General features: G+C 50.1%; 1 protein-coding gene across 1 annotated transcript; it reads right to left on the reverse strand.

The window, feature by feature from the left end:
* Positions 1-805: 805 nt before the first annotated feature.
* Positions 806-18,582, reverse strand: LOC110480011 (E3 ubiquitin-protein ligase RING2-A). The gene is made up of 7 exons (XM_077790706.1): positions 18,398-18,582; positions 15,738-15,898; positions 10,223-10,438; positions 5,971-6,150; positions 5,836-5,931; positions 3,152-3,323; positions 806-935 (listed from the first exon to the last, which is right to left on the reverse strand). The coding sequence occupies exons 1-7, from the start codon at positions 18,473-18,475 to the stop codon at positions 834-836; spliced, it is 1,005 nt and encodes a 334-aa protein (XP_077646832.1). The 5' UTR covers positions 18,476-18,582; the 3' UTR covers positions 806-833.
* Between the last annotated feature and the right edge of the window lie 486 nt (positions 18,583-19,068).

Raw genomic sequence — 19,068 nt, forward strand, 5'->3', positions numbered from 1 at the left:
TCCCTGGTTGGGATTTTTGGGTCCCTGGATGGATTTTGGGGATCCCAGGTGGATTTTGGGTTCCCCAGGTGAATTTTGGGATCCCCAGGTAAATTTTGGGTTCCTGGATGGATTTTGGGGCTCCCAAGGTGGATTTTGGGATCCCCAGGTGAATTTTGGGATCCCCAGGTGGGTTTTGGGTTCCCCAGGTGAATTTTGGGATCCCCAGGTGAATTTTGGGTTCCCCATGTGGATTTTGGGGCTCCCAAGGTGGATTTTGGGTTCCCCAGGTGAATTTTGGGATCCCCAGGTAAATTTTGGGATCCCCAGGTAAATTTTGGGGATCCCAGATGGATTTTGGGATCCCCAGGTGAATTTTGGGATCCCCAGGTAAATTTTGGGGATCCCAGGTGGATTTTGGGTTCCCCGGGTGAATTTTGGGATCCCCAGGTGGATTTTGGGTTCCCCGGGTGAATTTTGGGTTCCCCAGGTGAATTTTGGGATCCCCAGGTGAATTTTGGGTTCCCCAGGTAAATTTTGGGGCTCCCAGGTGGATTTTGGGTTCCCCAGGTGAATTTTGGGTTCCCCAGGTAAATTTTGGGGCTCCCAGGTGGATTTTGGGTTCCCCAGGTGAATTTGGGGATCCCAGGTGAATTTTGGGTTCCCCATGTGGATTTTGGGGCTCCCAAGGTGGATTTTGGGTTCCCCAGGTGAATGTTGGGTTCCCCAGGTGGATTTTGGGGTCCCTGGTTGGGATTTTTGGGTCCCTGGATGGATTTTGGGGATCCCAGGTGGGTTTTGGGGTCCCCAGGTGGATTTTGGGGTGCCCGGGAGGATTTTTGGGGCGTTTTTGGCTATTTCTGCTCCTTGCTGGGGGCGTAGAAGAGCTCCAGGGGTTTGCTGAGCTTCCAGAACTTCTCGTTCACCAACTCCAGCGTCAGCGACCCGTTCAGCGGCTGGGGGAAAACGGGGGTCAGCACCCCAAAAACTGCCCAAAACCACCCCAAAAATATCCCCAAAATCACCCCAAAAATATCCCCAAAACCAGCCCAAAAATATCCCCAAAACCTGCCCAAAAAACACCCAAAAACAGCCCAAAAACCACCCAAAATCACCCCAAAAATAGACCAAAAACAGCCCAAAAACATCCCCAAAAACTGTCCAAAAACCACCCTAAAAACTGCCCAAAATCACCCCAAAAATATCCCCAAAAGTAGCCCAAAACCACCCCAAAAATATCCCCAAAATCACCCCAAAAACAGCCCAAAAACCACCCAAAATCACCCCAAAAATAGACCAAAAACAGCCCAAAAATATCCCCAAAAACTGTCCAAAAATATCCCCAAAAACTGCCCAAAAACCACCCTAAAAACTGCCCAAAATCACCCCAAAAACTGCCCAAAAATCACCCCAAAAATATCCCCAAAATCACCCCAAAACCAGCCCAAAATCACCCAAAAAATATCCCAAATATACCCCAAAAATATCCCCAAAATCACCCCCAAAAATAGCCCAAATATACCCCAAAAATATCCCCAAAACCCCCCCAAAATAGCCCAAAACCACCCCAAAATACCCCCAAATATACCCCAAAAACCACCGCAAAAAAACCCCAAAAATCACCCCAAAAAAATCCCCAAAAAACCCCAAAAAGACCCCAAAAAAATCCCCAAAAATCCCACCAAAAAAAACCCAAAATTCTCCCCAAAATCCCCCCAAAAAAACCCCAAAAATCCCCCCAAAAATCCCGCCAGGAAACCCCAAAATGGCCCCAAATTCCTGCGTCACTTCCGGGGTCACTTCCTGGTTCGACCGGAAGTTCCGGTGATGACATCACAGGAAGTGGCATTGGCCATGTTTGTTTGTCAGCCATGTTTGTTTGTCTGCCATGTTTGTCCACCATGTTTGTCAGCCATGTTTGTCAGCCATTTTTTGCCAGCCATGTTTGTCAGCCATGTTTATCTGCCATGTTTGTCAGCCATGTTTGTTTGTCAGCCATGTTTGTCGGCCATGTTTGTCAGCCATGTTTGTCAGCCATGTTTATCTGCCATGTTTGTCAGCCATGTTTGTTTCTCAGCCATGTTTGTTGGCCATGTTTGTCCGCCATGTTTAATTGTCAACCATGTTTGTCAGCCATATTTGTCAGCCATGTTTGTTTGTCAGCCATGTCTCTCAGCCACGTTTGTCAGCCATGTTTGTTTGTCAGCCATGTTTGTCGGCCATGTTTCTCAGCCATGTTTCTCAGCCATGTTTGTCGGCCATGTTTCTCAGCCATGTTTGTTTGTCAGCCATGTTTGTCGGCCACGTTTGTCAGCCTTGTTTGCCGGCCATGTTTGTCGGCCATGTTTGTTTGTCAGCCATGTTTTTCGGCCATGTTTGTTTGTCAGCCATGTTTGTCGGCCATGTTTGTTTGTCCGCCATGTTTGTCAGCCATGTTTGTCGGCCATGTTTGTTTGTCAGCCATGTTTGTCAGCCATGTTTGTCGGCCATGTTTCTCAGCCATGTTTATCTGCCATGTTTGTCGGCCATGTTTATCAGCCATGTTTTATGGCCATGTTTGCCTGCCAAGTTTCTCAGCTACGTTTGTCCGCCACGTTTGTCAGCCATGTTTGTTTGTCAGCCATGTTTCTCAGCCATGTTTGTCGGCCATGTTTGTTTGTCGGCCATGTTTGTCAGCCATGTTTGTCGGCCATGTTTGTCGGCCATGTTTGTTTGTCAGCCATGTTTTTCGGCCATGTTTGTTTGTCAGCCATGTTTGTCGGCCATGTTTGTTTGTCCGCCATGTTTGTCAGCCATGTTTGTCAGCCATGTTTGTTTGTCAGCCATGTTTGTCAGCCATGTTTATCTGCCATGTTTGTCGGCCATGTTTATCAGCCATGTTTTATGGCCATGTTTGCCTGCCAAGTTTCTCAGCTACGTTTGTCCGCCACGTTTGTCAGCCATGTTTGTTTGTCAGCCATGTTTCTCAGCCATGTTTGTCGGCCATGTTTGTTTGTCGGCCATGTTTGTCAGCCATGTTTGTCGGCCATGTCTGTCAGCCATGTCTGTCAGCCATGTTTGTCAGCCACGTTTGTCGGCCACGTTTGTCGGCCATGTTTCTCAGCCACATTTGTCAGCCATGTTTGTTTGTCGGCCACGTCTGTCGGCCACGTTTGCCTCCCGGCCGCGTTACCGTGAAGGCGCCGCCGTTGGCGCCGCTGTAGATGCCGTACTGCTTCTCGCTGACCTCGCCCAGCGCGGGGGCGGGGTCAGCGCCGGGGGGCGGGGCCTCCTCCAGGGCGATGCGCAGCGCCAGGTACTTGGACAGGTGATCCACCGTGGCGTTCGACGTGGTTTTCACGAACCTGCCCGGGGGGAAAACGGGGAAAATTTGGGATAAATCCACGGGAAAATGGGAATTCTGGAATGGGAGGGGGGGTCTGGAAAAAATCTGGGAAAAAACAGGAAAAAAATGGGGAAAAATGGGAAAAACCAGCAAAAATTCCAGCAGGAGTGGGACTGGGAGTGAGCGAGATTTTAATGAAACTGTGGGGAAAAGAAAGGAAAAATTGGGATAAATCCACAGGAAAATGGGAATTCTGGGATGGGAGGGGGGTCTGGAAAAAATCCGGGAAAAAATCTGGGAAAAAACGGGGGAAAAATGGGAAAAAATAGGAAAAATGGGAAAAACTGAGAAAAAAATGGGGGGAAATGGGGGAAAATGGGTAAAAAACAGGGGAAATAGGAAAAATGGGGATAAATGGGAAAAATGGGGAAAAATGGGAAAAACTGAGAAAAAATGGGGGGAAAATGGGGGGAAATGGGTAAAAAACAGGGGGGAAATAGAAAAAATGGAGAAAAATGGGGGAAATAGGGGGGAAAATGGGAAAAATGGAAAAAACTGAGAAAAAATGGGGGGAAAATGGGTAAAAAACGGGGGAAATAGGAAAAATGGAGATAAATGGGGAAAATAGGGAAAAAATGAAAGAAATGGGGGGAAATGGGGAAAAAAGAGGGGAAAATGAGAGTGGAAAAATCTGGGAGGAATCCCTGGAAAATGCAGGAGGAGGAAGAGGAGGGAGCGGGGAGGAAGGGCGGGAGGAAGAGGAAGAGGAAGAGGAAGAGGAAGAGGAAGAGGAGGAGGAAGAATATGAATATGAATATGAATATGAATATGAATATGAATATGAATATGAATATGAATATGAATATGAATATGAATATGAATATGAATATGAATATGAATATGAGGATGAAGAAGAGGATGACGATGATGATGAAGATGATGATGAAGATGATGATGAAGATGAGGATGAGGATGAAGGTTCACCGTGTCTGGCAGTACTCGCCCTTCTCCACCAGCAGGGGGCGTGGCCGGAAGGGGGAACAGGAAGTGGAAATGGAACAGGAAGTGGAACAGGAAGATGAGGATGGGGATGAAGATGAGGATGGGGATGAAGATGATGAAGATGATGAAGGCTCACCGTGTCTGGCAGCACTCGCCCTTCTCCACCAGCAGGGGGCGTGGCCAGAAGGGGGAACAGGAAGTGGAAATGGAACAGGAAGTGGAACAGGAAGATGAGGATGGGGATGAAGATGATGAAGATGAAGATGATGATGAAGATGAGGACGAAGGCTCACCGCGTCTGGCAGTACTCGCCCTTCTCCACCAGCAGGGGGCGTGGCCGGAAGGGGAACAGGAAGTGGAATAGGATGGGGATGAAGATGAGGATGGGGATGAAGATGAGGATGGGGATGAAGATGATGATGAAGATGAGGATGAAGACGAAGGCTCACCGTGTCTGGCAGCACTTGCTCTTCTCCACCAGCAGGGGGTGTGGCCGGAAGGGGAACAGGAAGTGGAAATGCAACAGGAAGTGGAACAGGAAGATGAGAATGGGGATGAGGATGAGGATGGGGATGAAGATGATGAAGATGATGATGAAGATGAGGATGATGATGAAGGCTCACCGTGTCTGGCAGTACTCGCCCTTCTTCACCAGCAGGGGGTGTGGCCGGAAGGGGAACAGGAAGTGGAACAGGAAGATGAGGATGGGGATGAAGATGATGAAGATGATGATGAAGATGATGAAGATGATGAAGGCTCACCGTGTCTGGCAGTACTCGCCCTTCTCCACCGGCAGGGGGCGTGGCCGGAAGGGGAACAGGAAGTGGAAATGGAACAGGAAGTGGAACAGGAAGATGAGGATGGGGATGAAGATGATGAAGATGATGAAGATGATGAAGATGATGAAGGCTCACCGTGTCTGGCAGCACTCGCCCTTCTCCACCAGCAGGGGGCGTGGCCGGAAGGGGAACAGGAAGTGGAACAGGAAGATGAGGATGGGGATGAAGATGATGAAGATGATGATGAAGATGATGAAGATGATGAAGGCTCACCGTGTCTGGCAGTACTCGCCCTTCTCCACCAGCAGGGGGTGTGGCCGGAAGGGGAACAGGAAGTGGAAATGGAACAGGAAGTGGAACAGGAAGATGAGGATGGGGATGAAGATGATGAAGATGATGAAGATGATGAAGATGGTGAAGATGATGAAGATGAAGATGATGAAGATGAAGATGATGAAGGCTCACCGTGTCTGGCAGTACTCGCCCTTCTCCACCAGCAGGGGGCGTGTCCGGAAGGGGAACAGGAAGTGGAAATGGAACAGGAAGTGGAACAGGAAGATGAGGATGGGGATGAAGATGATGAAGATGATGAAGATGAAGATGATGAAGGCTCACCGTGTCTGGCAGTACTCGCCCTTCTCCACCAGCAGGGGGCGTGGCCGGAAGGGGAACAGGAAGTGGAACAGGAAGATGAGGATGGGGATGAAGATGATGAAGATGATGAAGATGATGAAGATGATGAAGGCTCACCGTGTCTGGCAGTACTCGCCCTTCTCCACCAGCAGGGGGTGTGGCCGGAACACCAGCTCGATCTCGCTGCTCCCGGCCTCGGCCTCGGCCTCGGGGCTGCCCCGGCCCCCGGCCCCGGCCCCGGCCCCGCCCGGCCCCGCCCCCTCGGCCGCGCCTTCGGCCTCGGGGTCGGGCCCGGAGTCGTCGGAGGCGCGGGAGCGCTTCCGGCTGGGCCCCGGCGGCTCCGGCGCCGCCGCCAGCGCCTCGGGCCCCTCCTCGCCCCCCGAGAAGCCGGCGGGGTCCGACTCGGCCGCCAGCTTCCGCACCCGCTGCGCCCTGCGGGGGGAACGGGGAAATAACGGGGAATTAATGGGGGATTAAGGGGGAAATAATGGGGAAATAATGGGGGATTAATGGGGGATTAATGGGGGATTAATGGGGGATTAATGGGGGATTAATGGGGAAATAATGGGGAAATCATGGGGAATTAATGTGGAATTAATGGGGGAATAATGGGGAAATAATGGGGGATTAATGGGGGATTAATGGGGAAATAATGGGGGATTAATGGGGAATTAATGGGGAAATAATGGGGAATTAATGGGGAATTAATGGGGAAATAATGGGGAATTAATGGGGAATTAATGGGGAAATAGGAGGGGATTAATGGGGGATTAATGGGGGAATAGTGGGGAATTAAGGGGGAATTAAGGAGGGATTAATGGGGGATTAATGGGGAAATAATGGGGAAATAGGGGGGATTAATGGGGGATTAATGGGGAATTAATGGGGGATTAATGGGGGATTAATGGGGGATTAATGGGGAAATAATGGGGGATTAATGGGGAAATAATGGGGGATTAATGAGGAAATAGGGGGGGAATTAATGGGGGATTAATGGGGGAATAGGGGGGATTAATGGGGGATTAATGGGACATTAATGGGGAATTAATGGGAAATAATGGGGGATTAATGGGGAAATAATGGGGGAATAGTGGGGAATTAAGGGGGGATTAATGGGGGATTAATGGGGGATTAATGGGGAAATAATGGGGAATTAAGGGGGGATTAATGGGGGATTAATGGGGGATTAATGGGGAAATACAGGGGAAATAATGGGGAAATAAGGGGGAAATAATGGGGAAATAGTGGGAGATTAATGGGGAAATAATGGGGAATTAATGGGACATTAATGGGGAATTAATGGGGAAATAATGGGGAATTAATGGGGAATTAATGGGGAATTAATGGGGAATTAATGGGGAAATAATGGGAAAATAATGGGGAATTAATGGGGAATTAATGGGGAAACAATGGGATTTTGGAGAAAAAGGTTATGGGATTTTAGAGAAAAATACTGGGATTTTGGGGGAAAAATAATGGGGGAAAATGGGAAATAATGGGAAAAATAATGGGAATAACAGGGAAAATAATGGGGAAAATAATGGGGAAAATAATGGGGAAAATAATGAGGAAAAACTGGGATTTTAGGGGGAAATCACAGGAAAATAAAGGGATTTTAGGGAAAAAGGAGCGGAAAAACACAGGAACAAATAAAGGAATTTTATGGGGAAAAAAATGGATTTTTAGGGGAAAATAACTGGAAAAATACGAGGATTTTAGGGGAAAAACGGGGCTGTTCCTGAGCCATTTTACCCCAAATCTGCCAGAAAATCCCGGAAAAATTTGGGAATTTCGGGAATTTTTCCCTCGCCTGCATCTGAACAGGAATTTCAGGAATTTTTTTGGATTTTGATGATTTTGGTGCCATTTCTGAACCATTCTTGGTCCATTTTTACCCCGTTTTTCGCCCCGTTTTCACCCGAATCGCCCCAAAATCCCAGAAAAATTTGGGAATTTCGGGGATTTTCCCCAGACCTGTGCCTGGCCTGCATCTGAACAGGAATTTCAGGAATTTTCGTGGATTTTGATGATTTTGAGGCCATTTCTGAACCATTTGGGGCCATTTCTCAGCCGTTTTTTGCCCGTTTTTCGCCCCGTTTTCACCCGAAACGCCCCAAAATCCCAGAAAAATTTGGGAATTTCGGGGATTTTCCCCGGACCTGTGCCTGGCCTGCATCTGAACAGGAATTTCAGGAATTTTCGTGGATTTTGATGATTTTGAGGCCATTTCTGAGCCATTTGGGGCCATTTCTCAGCCGTTTTTTGCCCGTTTTCTCCCGAAACGCCCCAAAATCCCGGAGAAATTTGGGAATTTCGGGAATTTTCCCCAGATTTGTGCCTGACCTGTATCTGAACAGGAATTTCAGGAATTCTTTTAGATTTTGATGATTTTGGTGCCATTTCTGAGCCATTTGGGGCCGTTTCTGAGCCGTTTTTTGCCCATTTTTCGCCCCGTTTTCACCCGAAACGCCCCAAAATCCCGGAAAAATTTGGGAATTTCGGGAATTTTTCCCTCGCCTGCATCTGAGCAGGCATTTCAGGAATTTTCGTGGATTTTGATGATTTTGGTGCCATTTCTGAGCCATTTGGTGCCATTTCTCAGCCGTTTTTCACCCCGTTTTCTCCCGAAACGCCCCAAAATCCCGGAAAAATTTGGGAATTTCGGGGATTTTCCCCAGACCTGTGCCTGGCCTGCATCTCAACAGGAATTTCAGGAATTTTCGTGGATTTTGATGATTTTGGGGCCATTTCTGAGCCATTTGGTGCCGTTTCTCAGCTGTTTTTGCCCGTTTTTCGCCCCGTTTTCACCCAAAACGCCCCAAAATCCCGGAGAAATTTGGGAATTTCGGGAATTTTCCCCAGACCTGTGCATGGCCTGCATCTGAGCAGGAATTTGAGGAATTTTCGTGGATTTTGATGATTTTGAGGCCATTTCTGAGCCATTTGGTGCCATTTCTCAGCCGTTTTTTGCCCGTTTTTCGCCCCGTTTTCACCCAAAACGCCCCAAAATCCCGGAAAAATTTGGGAATTTCGGGGATTTTCCCCGGACCTGTGCCTGGCCTGCATCTCAACAGGAATTTCAGGAATTTTTTTGGATTTTGATGACTTTGGGGCCATTTCTGAACCATTCTTGGTCCATTTTTACCCCAGTTTTTGCCCCGTTTTCACCCGAATTGCCCCAAAATCCCGGAAAAATTTGGGAATTTCGGGAATTTTTCCCTCGCCTGCATCTGAACAGGAATTTCAGGAATTTTCGTGGATTTTGATGATTTTGGTGCCATTTCTGAGCCATTTGGGGCCATTTCTCAGCCGTTTGTTGCCCGTTTTTCGCCCCGTTTTCACCCGAAACGCCCCAAAATCCCGGAAAAATTTGGGAATTTCGGGGATTTTTCCCAGACCTGTGCATGGCCTGCATCTGAGCAGGAATTTGAGGAATTTTCGTGGATTTTGATGATTTTGGTGCCATTTCTGAGCCATTTGGGGCCGTTTCTGAGCCATTTTTTGCCCGTTTTTCGCCCCGTTTTCACCCGAATCGCCCCAAAATCCCGGAGAAATTTGGGAATTTCAGGAATTTTCCCCAGATTTGTGCCTGGCCTGCATCTCAACAGGAATTTCAGGAATTTTCGTGGATTTTTATGATTTTGAGGCCATTTCTGAGCCATTTGGGGCCGTTTCTCAGCCGTTTTTACCCCATTTTTCGCCCCGTTTTCGCCCAAAATGCCCCAAAATCCCGGAAAAATGTGGGAATTTCGGGAATTTTAGCAGACCAGTGCTTGGCCTGCATCTGAACAGGAATTTCAGGAACTTTTCTGTATTTTGATGATTTTGGTGCCATTTCTGAGCCATTTCTCCCCATTTCTGAGCCGATTTTTGCCCGTTTTTCGCCCCGTTTTCACCCGAAAGGCCCCAAAATCCCGGAAAAATGTGGGAATTTCGGGAATTTTAGCAGACCAGTGCTTGGCCTGCATCTGAACAGGAATTTCAGGAACTTTTCTGTATTTTGATGATTTTGGTGCCATTTCTGAGCCATTTGGGGCCGTTTCTGAGCCGTTTTTGCCCGTTTTTCACCCCATTTTCACCCGAAACGCCCCAAAATCCTGGAAAACTTTGGGAATTTCGGGGATTTTCCCTGGACCTGTGCATGGCCTGCATCTCAACAGGAATTTCAGGAATTTTCGTGGATTTTTATGATTTTGAGGCCATTTCTGAGCCATTTGGGGCCGTTTCTCAGCCGTTTTTACCCCATTTTTCGCCCCGTTTTCGCCCAAAATGCCCCAAAATCCCGGAAAAATGTGGGAATTTCGGGAATTTTAGCAGACCAGTGCTTGGCCTGCATCTGAACAGGAATTTCAGGAACTTTTCTGTATTTTGATGATTTTGGTGCCATTTCTGAGCCATTTCTCCCCATTTCTGAGCCGTTTTTTGCCCGTTTTTCGCCCCGTTTTCACCCGAAACGCCCCAAAATCCCGGAAAACTTTGGGAATTCCGGGGATTTTCCCCGGACCTGTGCATGGCCTGCATCTTGAGGCCCTCCTCGATGCTGGAGCTGAGCGCCTGCTGGTTGTGCAGGCGGCTGAGCTTGGCCAGCACGCGGTCCTGGTGCGCCTCGTACTCGTCGCGGCTCGGGTAAATCTTGGAGATGAGCGCGTCGAAATTGGGGTCGGGCCGCAGCGAGCGCTTGGACACCAGCTTCTTCCTGCAGGTGGGACACTCCTTGTTCCTGGGGAAAACATGGAAAAATACGGGGGAAAATTGGGGAAAAAACGGGGAAAAAACGGGGAAAAAATTGGGGAAAAAATGGGGAAAAAACGGGGAAAAACGGGGGAAAATTGGGGGAAAATGAGGAAAGAACAGGGGAAAATGGGGGAAAATCAGGGGGGAAATGGGGGAAAATCAGGAAAGAATATTGGGAAAACTGGGGAAAAATTGGGGGGAAATCAGGAAAAAAACAGGGAAAAAGTGGGGTAAAATGGGGAAAAATTGGGGTTGAAATGGGGGAAATTGGGGATGAAATGGGCAATGGGCAATGGGCAGCTTCTTCCTGCAGGTGGGACACTCCTTGTTCCTGGGGAAAACATGGAAAAATACAGGGAAAAATTGGGGAAAAATCGGGGAAAAAATTGGGGAAAAAATTGGGGAAAAAATGGGGAAAAAACGGGGAAAAATTGGGGGGAAAATGGTGGAAAAATGAGGAAAGAACAGGGGAAAACTGGGGGGAAAATGAGGAAAGAAGAGGGGAAAAATGGGGGAAAATCAGGGGAAAATTGGGGGAAAATCAAGAAAAAAATGTGGGGAAATTAGGGGAAATTGAGCGGAAAATTGGGGAAATCAGGGGAAAAAGTTGGGGGAAAAATGGGGGAAATGGGGAAGAAATGGGCAATGGGCAATGGGCAAGGGGCAGCTTCTTCCTGCAGGTGGGACACTCCTTGTTCCTGGGGAAAACATGGAAAAATACGGGGAAAAATTGGGGGGAAATCGGGGAAAAAACGGGGAAAAAATTGGGGAAAAAATGGCAGAAAAATGGGGGGAAAACGGGGGGAAAATGGCGGGAAAATGAGATAAAAACAGGGAAAAAATGGGGGAAAACTGGGGGAAAATCAAGAAAAAAAACGAAGGGTAATTAGGGGAAATTGAGGGAAAAATGGGGAAAAATTGGGGAAATCAGGGGAAAAAATTGGGGGAAAAATGGGGGAAATTGGGGAAGAAATGGGCAATGGGCAATGGGCAAGGGGCAGCTTCTTCCTGCAGGTGGGACACTCCTTGTTCCTGGGGAAAACATGGAAAAATACGGGGAAAAATTGGGGAAAAAACGGGGAAAAAATTGGGGAAACAATGGCAGAAAAATGGGGGAAAAACAGGGAAAAATTGGGGAAAAAATGGCAGAAAAATGGGGAAAAAACAGGGAAAAATTGGGGGGAAAATGAGGAAAGAAGAGGGGAAAAATGGGGGAAAATCAGGGGGGAAATGGGGGAAAATCAGGAAAAAATATTGGGAAAATTGGGGAAAAATTGGGGGAAATTGGGGTAAAAATGGCAGAAAAATGGGGAAAAAACAAGGAAAAAAGGCGGAAAAATGAGGAAAGAACAGGGGAAAATGGGGGAAAATCAGGAAAAAATAATGGGAAAATCGGGGAAAAATTGGGGGGAAATCAGGAAAAAAATAGAGAAAAAGTTGGGTAAAAATGGGGAAAAATTGGGGTTGAAATGGGGGAAATTGGGGAAGAAATGGGCAATGGGCAATGGGCAGCTTCTTCCTGCAGGTGGGACACTCCTTATTCCTGGGGAAAACATGGAAAAATACGGGGAAAAATTGGGGAAAAATCGGGGAAAAAATTGGGGAAAAAATGGGGAAAAAACGGGGAAAAATTGGGGGGAAAATGGCGGAAAAATGAGATAAAAACAGGGAAAATGGCGGAAAAATGGGGGAAATTCAGGGGGAAAATGGGGAAAAATCAGGAAAAATTAATGGGAAAATCGGGGAAAAATTGGGGAAAAAATGGCAGAAAAATGAGGAAAGAATGGGTGAAAAATTGTGGAAAACTCAGGGGGAAAATGGGGAAAAATCAGGAAAAAATAATGGGAAAATCGGGGGAAAATTGGGGAAAAACATGGAAAAATCATGGGGAAAATCGGGGAAAAAATGGGGAAAAAATTGGAGGAAAATTGGGAAAAAATGGGGGGAAAATGGTGGAAAAATGAGGAAAGAACGGGGAAAAAAACTGTGGAAACTCAGGGGGGAAATGGGGAAAACTCTGGGGGAAAATGGGGAAAAATCAGGAAAAATTAATGGGAAAATCGGGGTAAAATTGGGGAAAAACGGGGGAAATGGGAAAAATCAGGGAAAAAAGGGAAAAAACGGGAAAATCGAGGAACAATGGGGAAAAAATGGGAAAAAACTGGGAAAAAAGGGAAAAAACGGGAAAAAAGGGAAAATCGAGGAACAATGGGGAAAAAATGGGGAAAAAACTGGGAAAAAAGGGAAAAAACGGGAAAAAAGGGAAAATTGAGGAACAATGGGGAAAAAATGGGGAAAAAACAGGGAAAAAAGGGAAAAAAACGGGAAAAAAGGGAAAATCGAGGAACAATGGGGAAAAAATGGGGAAAAAACAGGGAAAAAAGGGAAAAAAACGGGAAAAAAGGGAAAATCGAGGAACAATGGGGAAAAAATGGGGAAAAAATGGGGAAAAAACTGGGAAAAAAGGGAAAAAACGGGAAAAAAGGGAAAATCGAGGAACAATGGGGAAAAAATGGGGAAAAAACTGGGAAAAAAGGGAAAAAAACGGGAAAAAAGGGAAAATCGAGGAACAATGGGGAAAAAATGGGGAAAAAACAGGGAAAAAAGGGAAAAAAAAACGGGGGGAAAAGGGAAAAAACGGGGAAACGTGTCACAGGGTGACACAGGTGACACACACAGGTGACACAGGTGACAATGACACAGGTGACACACAGGTGACACACAGGTGACATTGACACAGGTGACACAGGTGACACACAGGTGACACAGGTGACACAGGTGACAATGACACAGGTGACACAGGTGACACACAGGTGACACAGGTGACACAGGTGACAATGACACAGGTGACACAGGTGACACACAGGTGACACAGGTGACACAGGTGACACAGGTGACAGTGACACAGGTGACACACAGGTGACAGTGACACAGGTGAAACACAGGTGACAGTGACACAGGTGACACACAGGTGACAGTGACACAGGGTGACACACAGGTGACAGTGACACAGGGTGACACACAGGTGACACAGGTGACACACAGGTGACACAGAGAGTGACACAGGTGTGACAATGACACAGGTGACAATGACACAGGTGACAATGACACAGGTGACAATGTCACAGGTGACACACAGGTGACACAGGTGACACAGGTGACAATGACACAGGGTGACAGTGACACAGGTGTGACAATGACACAGGTGACAATGACACAGGTGACACAGGTGACACACACAGGTGACACAGGTGACAAGGACTCAGGTGACAATGACACAGGTGACGCAGGTGACAATGACACAGGTGACACAGAGTGTGACACAGGTGTGACAATGACACAGGTGACACAGGTGACACAGGTGACACTGACCCGCTCCGGAGCATGGTGACGATGCAGTCGGAGCAGAAGCGGTGCAGACACAGGGGTGACAATGACACAGGTGACACACACAGGTGACACAGGTGACAATGACACAGGTGACAATGTCACAGGTGACACAGGTGACACACACAGGTGACACAGGTGACAAGGACTCAGGTGACACACAGGTGACACACAGGTGACAATGACACAGGGTGACACAGAGTGTGACACAGGTGTGACAATGACACAGGTGACAGTGACACAAGTGACACAGGTGACAGTGATACAGGTGACACAGAGCGTTACACAGGTGTGACAATGACACAGGTGACAGACACAGGTGACACAGGTGACAATGACACAGGTGACAATGGCACAGGTGACACAGGTGACAATGACACAGGTGACACAGGTGACAGACACAGGTGACACAGGTGACACAGGTGACAATGTCACAGGTGACAATGACACAGGTGACACACAGGTGACACAGGTCACACAGGGTGACAGTGACACAGGGTGACACACACAGGTGTGACAATAACACAGGTGACACAGGTGACACACACAGGTGTGACAATAACACAGGTGACAATGAATCAGGTGACACACACAGGTGACACAGGTGACACAGGTGACAGTGACACAGGTGACACAGGTGACACAGGTGACACTGACCCGCTGCGCAGCGCGGTGACGATGCAGTCGGAGCAGAAGCGGTGCAGACACAGGGTGACACAGGGTGACACACACAGGTGTGACAATGACACAGGTGTGACACAGGTGACACTGACACAGGTGACACAGGTGACACTGACCCGCTGCGCAGCGCGGTGACGATGCAGTCGGAGCAGAAGTGGTGCAGACACAGGGGTGACACAGGGTGACAGTGACACAGACACAGGGTGACACACACAGGTGACACAGGTGACACAGGTGACACTGACCCGCTCCTCAGGGCTGTCACGATGCAGTCGGAGCAGAAGCGGTGCAGACACAGGGGTGACACAGGGTGACACAGGGTGACACAGGTGACACACACAGGTGACACAGGTGACACAGGTGACACAGGTGACACACACAGGTGACACAGGTGACACAGGTGACACTGACCCGCTCCTCAGCGCGGTGACGATGCAGTCGGAGCAGAAGCGGTGCAGACACAGGGTGACACAGGGTGACACACACAGGTGTGACAATGACACAGGTGTGACACAGGGTGACACACACAGGTGTGACAATGGCACAGGTGACACAGGTGACACAGGTGACAATGTGACACTGACCCGCTGCGCAGCGCGGTGACGATGCAGTCGGAGCAGAAGCGGTGCAGACACAGGGTGACACAGGGTGACACACACAGGTGTGACAATGACACAGGTGACACAGGTGACAATGACACAGGTGTGACACAGGTGACACAGGTGACAATGTGACACTGACCCGCTGCGCAGCGCGGTGACGATGCAGTCGGAGCAGAAGCGGTGCAGACACAGGGTGACACAGGGTGACAGTGACACAGGTGACAATGACACAGGTGACAATGACACAGGTGACAATGTGACACTGACCCGCTGCGCAGCGCGGTGACGATGCAGTCGGAGCAGAAGCGGTGCAGACACAGGGTGACACAGGGTGACACACACAGGTGTGACAGTGACACAGGTGTGACACAGGTGACAATGACACAGGTGACACAGGGTGACAGTGACACAGGTGACAATGACACAGGTGACAATGACACAGGTGACACAGGTGACACTGACCCGCTGCGCAGCGCGGTGACGATGCAGTCGGAGCAGAAGCGGTGCAGACACAGGGTGACACAGGGTGACACACACAGGTGTGACAGTGACACAGGTGACACACACAGGTGACACACACAGGTGACACACACAGGTGACACAGGTGACACTGACCCGCTCCTCAGGGCTGTCACGATGCAGTCGGAGCAGAAGCGGTGCAGACACTCCTTGGTGGTCATGGTGTTCTTCAGCATGTCCAGGCAGATGGGGCACATCAGCTCCGAGTGCAGCGAGCGCGGGGACACGGCGATCTCCGTGCCGTCCATGATGGCCTCCTGGGGACATCGGGGACATCGGGGACGTTGGGGACATTGGGGACATTGGGGACACCCATGGGGACATCGGGGACATCGGGGACATTGGGGACATCAGGGACACCCATAGGGACACCCCTGTGTCACCATGATCAGCTCCAAGTGCAGTGACCGAGGGGACACGGCGATCTCCGTGCCGTCCATGATGGCCTCCTGGGGACATCGGGGACATTGGGGACATCGGGGACATCGGTGACACCCTGAGACATTGGGGACATCGGGGACATCGGGGACATTGGGGACATCGGGGACATTGGGGACATCGGGGACATCGGTGACACCCACAGGGACACCGAGGGGACACAGCGATCTCCGTGCCGTCCATGATGGCCTCCTGGGGACATCGGGGACATTGGGGACATTGGGGACACCCTGAGACATCGGTGACACCCTGAGACATTGGTGACACCCACAGGGACACCCCTGTGACACCCCTGATAGCCACGGGGACACCGACGGGACACCGAGATCTCCGTGCCGTCCATGGTGGCCTCCTGGGGACATCGGGGACATCGGGGACACCCTGAGACATGGGTGACACCCACGGGGACATCGAGGGGACACCCCTGGGGACATCACGGGGACATCAAGGGGACATGGCGATCTCCGTGCCATCCATGATGGCCTCCTGGGGACATCGGGGACATCGGGGACATTGGGGACACCCTGAGACATGGGTGACACCCACGGGGACACCGAGGGGACACGGCGATCTCCGTGCCGTCCATGGTGGCCTCCTGGGGACATCGGGGACATCGGGGACATTGGGGACATTGGGGACACCCTGAGACATTGGGGACATTGGGGACACCCACAGGGACACCGAGGGGACACGGCGATCTCCGTGCCGTCCATGATGGCCTCCTGGGGACATTGGGGACATTGGGGACACCCTGAGACATTGGGGACATTGGGGACACCCACAGGGACACCAAGGGGACACGGCGATCTCCGTGCCGTCCATGATGGCCTCCTGGGGACATCGGGGACATTGGGGACATGGGTGACACCCATGGGGACACCAAGGGGACACCCCAATCTCCGTGCCATCCATGGTGGCCTCCTGAGGACATCGGGGACAGTGACACCCCTGTGACATCAGTGACACCCTGAGATATCGGTGACATCGGTGACACCCACAGGGACACCGAGGGGACACCCCGATCTCCGTGCCGTCCATGATGGCCTCCTGGGGACATCGGGGACATTGGGGACATTGGGGACACCCTGGGGACACCCTGGGGTCAGTGACACCCATGGGACACCCTGGGGTCAGTGACACCCATGGGACACCCTGGGGACACCCATGGGGACACCCTGGGGACATCAGGGACACCCATGGGGACACTGGGGACACCCATGGGGTCAGTGACACCCATGGGACACCCTGGGGACACCCTGGGGACATTGGGGACACTCTGGGGACAGTGACACCCATGGGACACCCTGGGGACACCCTGGGGTCAGTGACACCCATGGGGACAGCTCTGATCCCACCAAATTTCCAAGTTTTCCCCAAATTTTGGGTTTTCATCCCCAAATTTTGGAGTTTCTCCCCCCAGTTCCGGCATTTTCCTCCCAAAATTTTGAGGTTTGTCCCAAATTTTGGGGTTTTCCCCCATTTTCGGGGTTTCCTCACAAAATGTTGGGGTTTTCCCCAATCCTGACCCCGAAATTTTGGCATTTTCCCCAAATTTTGGGGTTTCTCCCCAATTTTGGGGTTTCATCCCCAAATTTTGGGGTTTCATCCCCAAATTTTGGGGTTTCTCCCCAATTTTGAGTTTTCATCCCCAAATTTTGGAGTTTCTCCCCCCAGTTCCGGCGTTTTCCTCCCAAAATTTTGGGGTTTCTCCCCAATTTTGGGGTTTACCCCAATTTTGGGTTTTCCTCCCAACATTTTGGAGTTTTTCCTCCCAAATTTTGGGGTTTTCCCCCAATTCTGACCCCGAAATTCGGAGGTTTTCCTCAAATTTTGGGTTTTCATCCCCAAATTTTGGGGTTTCTCCCCATTTTTGGGGTTTTCTCCCCAAATTTTGGAGTTTCTCCCCCCAATTCCAGCATTTTCCCCCAAAATTTCAGGTTTCCCCCAATTCTGACACCCAAATTTCGTTTTTTTTCCCCCAAATTTTCCATTTTTCTCCACAAATTTCAGTTCTTCCCACCCCCAAATTTCAGTTTTCCCCCAAATCCCGCGTTTTTCCCCCAAATTTGACTCCCCAATCCCGACACTTTCTTTCACCCCCAAAATTTCGATTTTTCCCCCCAAAATTCGCTTTCCCTCCCCTTCCAAAATTTCAGGTTTTTTCCCCCCAAAATTTCACTTTGGCCGCCAAATTCCGGCTGTTCCACCCCAAATTTCGGCTCCCCCCAAATTCCGGCGTTTCCCCCATTTCCGACCTTCCCCAAATTTCGTTTTTTTTTCCCCAAATTGGGTTTTTTCCCCCCAAACTCCGCGCTCACCTGCGGGGTGCGGTGCAGCTCGTACAGGCTCAGCTCCCAGGTCTTGCTGGCGCTCTGCGCGCCGGCGGGCGCGGCCATGGCCCCCCAAAAACCCCAAAAATCCCCAAAATCCCCTAAAAAACCCCAAAATCCCCCAAAATCCCGCCCCGAGCCGCGCGACGCCGCCGCCGCTTCCGGGTGGCGCCGCCGGGTGACGTCACCGCCGGCGGCGGCCAATGGGAGGCGCCGCTGGGCTGGGGCGGCGCGAGAGGAGGGGGCGTGGCCAAGGGGAAGGGGGCGTGGCTTCTCCCGCGGTTTGATTGGGTGAGAGGGCGTGGTTATGTAAATGAGGGAGCGCGGGGTTTCGGCCGCGTTCGCGCGGTTTGTGGGCGGGGTTATGCAAATTAGGGCGCGGGGGCGGGGCTTTAAGCGCGGTTCTGGCTCTGCTGGGGGCGTGGTTATGCAAATTTTGGGGTTTCTCCCCAAATTTTGGGGTTTTCTCCTCGAATTTTGGGGTTTTGTCCCCAGTTTTGGGGTTTCATCCCAGATTTTGGGTTTCCTCACAACATTCTGGGGTTTTGCCCCAATCCACCCAAAAATCCAACCCCAATTCCCAAAAATCCAGCCCAAAATCCCAAAAATCCACCCCAAAATCCAGCCCAAAATCCAATCTTGAACTCCCAAAAATGCTC

Source organism: Lonchura striata, unplaced genomic scaffold (assembly GCF_046129695.1).
Source record: "Lonchura striata isolate bLonStr1 unplaced genomic scaffold, bLonStr1.mat Scaffold_256, whole genome shotgun sequence".
Classification (NCBI taxonomy): domain Eukaryota; kingdom Metazoa; phylum Chordata; class Aves; order Passeriformes; family Estrildidae; genus Lonchura; species Lonchura striata.